This window comes from Pundamilia nyererei, unplaced genomic scaffold, assembly GCF_000239375.1.
Source record: "Pundamilia nyererei isolate P.nyererei 1_Seehausen unplaced genomic scaffold, PunNye1.0 scaffold01358, whole genome shotgun sequence".
In the NCBI taxonomy this organism is placed as follows: domain Eukaryota; kingdom Metazoa; phylum Chordata; class Actinopteri; order Cichliformes; family Cichlidae; genus Pundamilia; species Pundamilia nyererei.
This window is the reverse complement of record NW_005188759.1, coordinates 1-2,638: the sequence shown is the minus strand read 5'-3', so window position 1 is coordinate 2,638 and position 2,638 is coordinate 1. Positions and strand designations below refer to the sequence as shown.

Here is a 2,638-nt window from a genome sequence, read left to right as displayed (position 1 = left end):
TTTTTTTAGCATGAAAGTTAAATAATGCTCTGAAAGCAGATGAGCTGATGAATAAATGCAATATTGTTCCTGGTAATACTGTGATTTTGAAGTATTTGTACAGGTTACTTCTGTATCTTTGATGTTCTTTGTGTAACATTTAGATTTAGAGAATCATTTTCTGACAATCTCCAATACACGTTGACAGGCCTCTTTATTAGGTACACATCGCTAGTTACAAGTTTTATCTTCAGAACTCTTTAAATCTTAATAAATTTAACGAGGATTTTGCTCCATATTAACATCATATCATCACACAGCTGCTGCAGGTTTGTCAGTTGCTCCTTGATGAGGAAGATGCTCCATTTGAGTACAGTGAACTTATTTTCTTATGTTGGAGATGAATGGAGCTTTTTGACATGTGTTATCCTGCAGAAATCAGGAAATGTGGTCATGACAGGATGGGCACGGGCATCATGTCTAAATGCACTGAGTCACTGCAATGTGATTGGCTGATAAAACATAAGTCAAAGAAGTTTAACAGGTGTTCCTAATGAAGTGGCCAGTGAGAGGACTGATATACAAGTTATATTAATTAGTTATATTAATACAGGCTGAACACTGGTTCAGCCTGAATTAATATAATAATAATTAATATAACTTGTTCCGGTAAGAAGTGTTTATATTCTGGGCACCGACTGAATTATCTGTGTCATGATCAGGAGGTGCTGGTTCGAGTGGTGGGGAAGGAGGGCTTCTTCTCTCTGTGGAAAGGTTTCACTCCGTACTATGCCCGCCTCGGCCCGCACACCGTCCTCACCTTCATCTTCCTGGAGCAGATGAACCGCCTCTACAAGACCTACGTCCTCGACGTTTAGCCCACGCGCACACAGTGTTTGAATTCTTTCTGTAAAGAGAAAAATGTAAATTAAATGTAGTTCAGACATCATTCACAGATGTTTTGAGTAATTAAGTCTTATTTGTAGAAACCCTGCCCCACTGTCTCCCTGACAACACGCAGCATCATGATGGGATTGATAGGTAACCATGGTAACAACCATGGCTGAGCACAGACTCGTGGTTGAATAAAGACTTTTTGACCTTGCTTTGTTGTCATTTCCATCACTTCCTACTTGGACTCCTGTTATTAATTACATCAATACGTCAGCTAAACTTTATTGTAGTCGATACTGATGTTGATGCCTCTCAATGACTCAATATAACATCTGGCACAGGACAGCTGTTATGAAAGTAAGGGAGAAAGTTTGTCCAAATCTCTGGACCCAGGAAACCCAGCTTGGTCCTGATGGTTTTCCTCACCATTTTTCTGCCAGGGTGAGTTTAGCTGTTAATAATGTAGACTCTATTATTAAATTAAATGAAAAGAATAAATTACACTTTTATGAAACCACCTGCTATTTTTATGTAGTTTCCATGTTAGCAGGCTGCAAAGTGCTCTATAACTGTAATGGATCTAAAAGTGTTAAAATCTTCAGTTTTAGATCATCCTCAGCCTAAACTTAAAATCATAAAGGACAGCATTACATTTCTAATATTAACAGTAACTCTGGGCCTCTGGAGTGTACAGCTAATGCCATCTCTTTATAAATATGGATAACAAAAGCTAAGGAGTGCTGAGTCATTAAAAAATACAGACTACTAGAGTAACAGGTGTGTAGTGTTGCTAACTAGCTAGCAAAAAGCCTCAAACAAAGTGGGTATGCTAGCAGCTAATCTAGCAAATGAATTAACAAAAAGAGTGATTTTAGATGTTTTAAAACTATACCATGATAAGCTGTGTGTCTTCTTCATAAGTGACGTGGTTGTATTTACCTTAATTGAACAAGTCATCAGTTGCGGTAAACCTATCACCAGGTAGACTGGTCAGAATGCTCTGGTTAGAATCCATTTCAGTTTGTCTTTTGTACAAGTGAATCCACCTGTGTTTGTCTGCCTGAATTACACTTACACTGCAGGCGAAACTGAACAATAACCAGAACAAAGTCTAAAATAAAAACTGCCAAATATCTGCACCACTGAGTCACGCTTTATTTTCTCAGCATCAGAAAAGGTTTCATTTCTGACCTGCAACAAACATATGCACTGTGCTGGCTATGGAAGCCCGTTTCTGCCACGCAAAAAAAAGTATCCATAACTCGAACTGTCGAGTTATTTTCTCAAAATTTTGAGTTACTATTCAAACTTTTGAGAAAAATATCTCGAAATTTCAAGACATGGATACTTTTTTGTGTGTGGTGAAAACGGGCTTCCATAGCTGTACAACTTGCAAATTTATAAGAGGAAGTTGAATGAATTTCTGGCCTTTATGTCACTCAAATGCAACAAACCAGGAAATATAACATGTTGATCTCTATGTTTTGCATCAGCCACTAGATGGCACTGTGTTGCTGCAGAGTAGCGTCAGAGTAGCGGTTTTCTACGCAATCCCTCGCCGTTGGACAGTGCAGATATTGAGGCTTACGGCGTTCCCACACCGCGCATGGATTGGGACTCTAGCAACCTGCCCGAGGCATGGCGGCGCTTCAAGCAGCTCGCCGAGCTGATGTTTGCTGGTCCTCTTCGGGGGAAGGAGGAGGCAGACAAATGCAGCTACCTTCTTCTATGGGTCAGTGAGAAGGGACGGGATGTCTACAACACG

At 39.8% G+C, this 2,638-nt stretch overlaps 1 protein-coding gene across 1 annotated transcript in view; it reads left to right on the top strand.

The window, feature by feature from the left end:
* slc25a11 (solute carrier family 25 member 11) overlaps window positions 1-1,084 on the top strand; it is a 5,247-nt gene extending 4,163 nt beyond the window's left edge. Inside the window, exon 5 of the mRNA XM_005755388.1 lies at window positions 657-1,084. Coding sequence (XP_005755445.1) covers window positions 657-857 — 201 coding nt within the window. The 3' untranslated portion in view covers window positions 858-1,084. The remainder of the gene's footprint in view (window positions 1-656) is intronic.
* The last annotated feature ends 1,554 nt before the right edge of the window (window positions 1,085-2,638 follow it).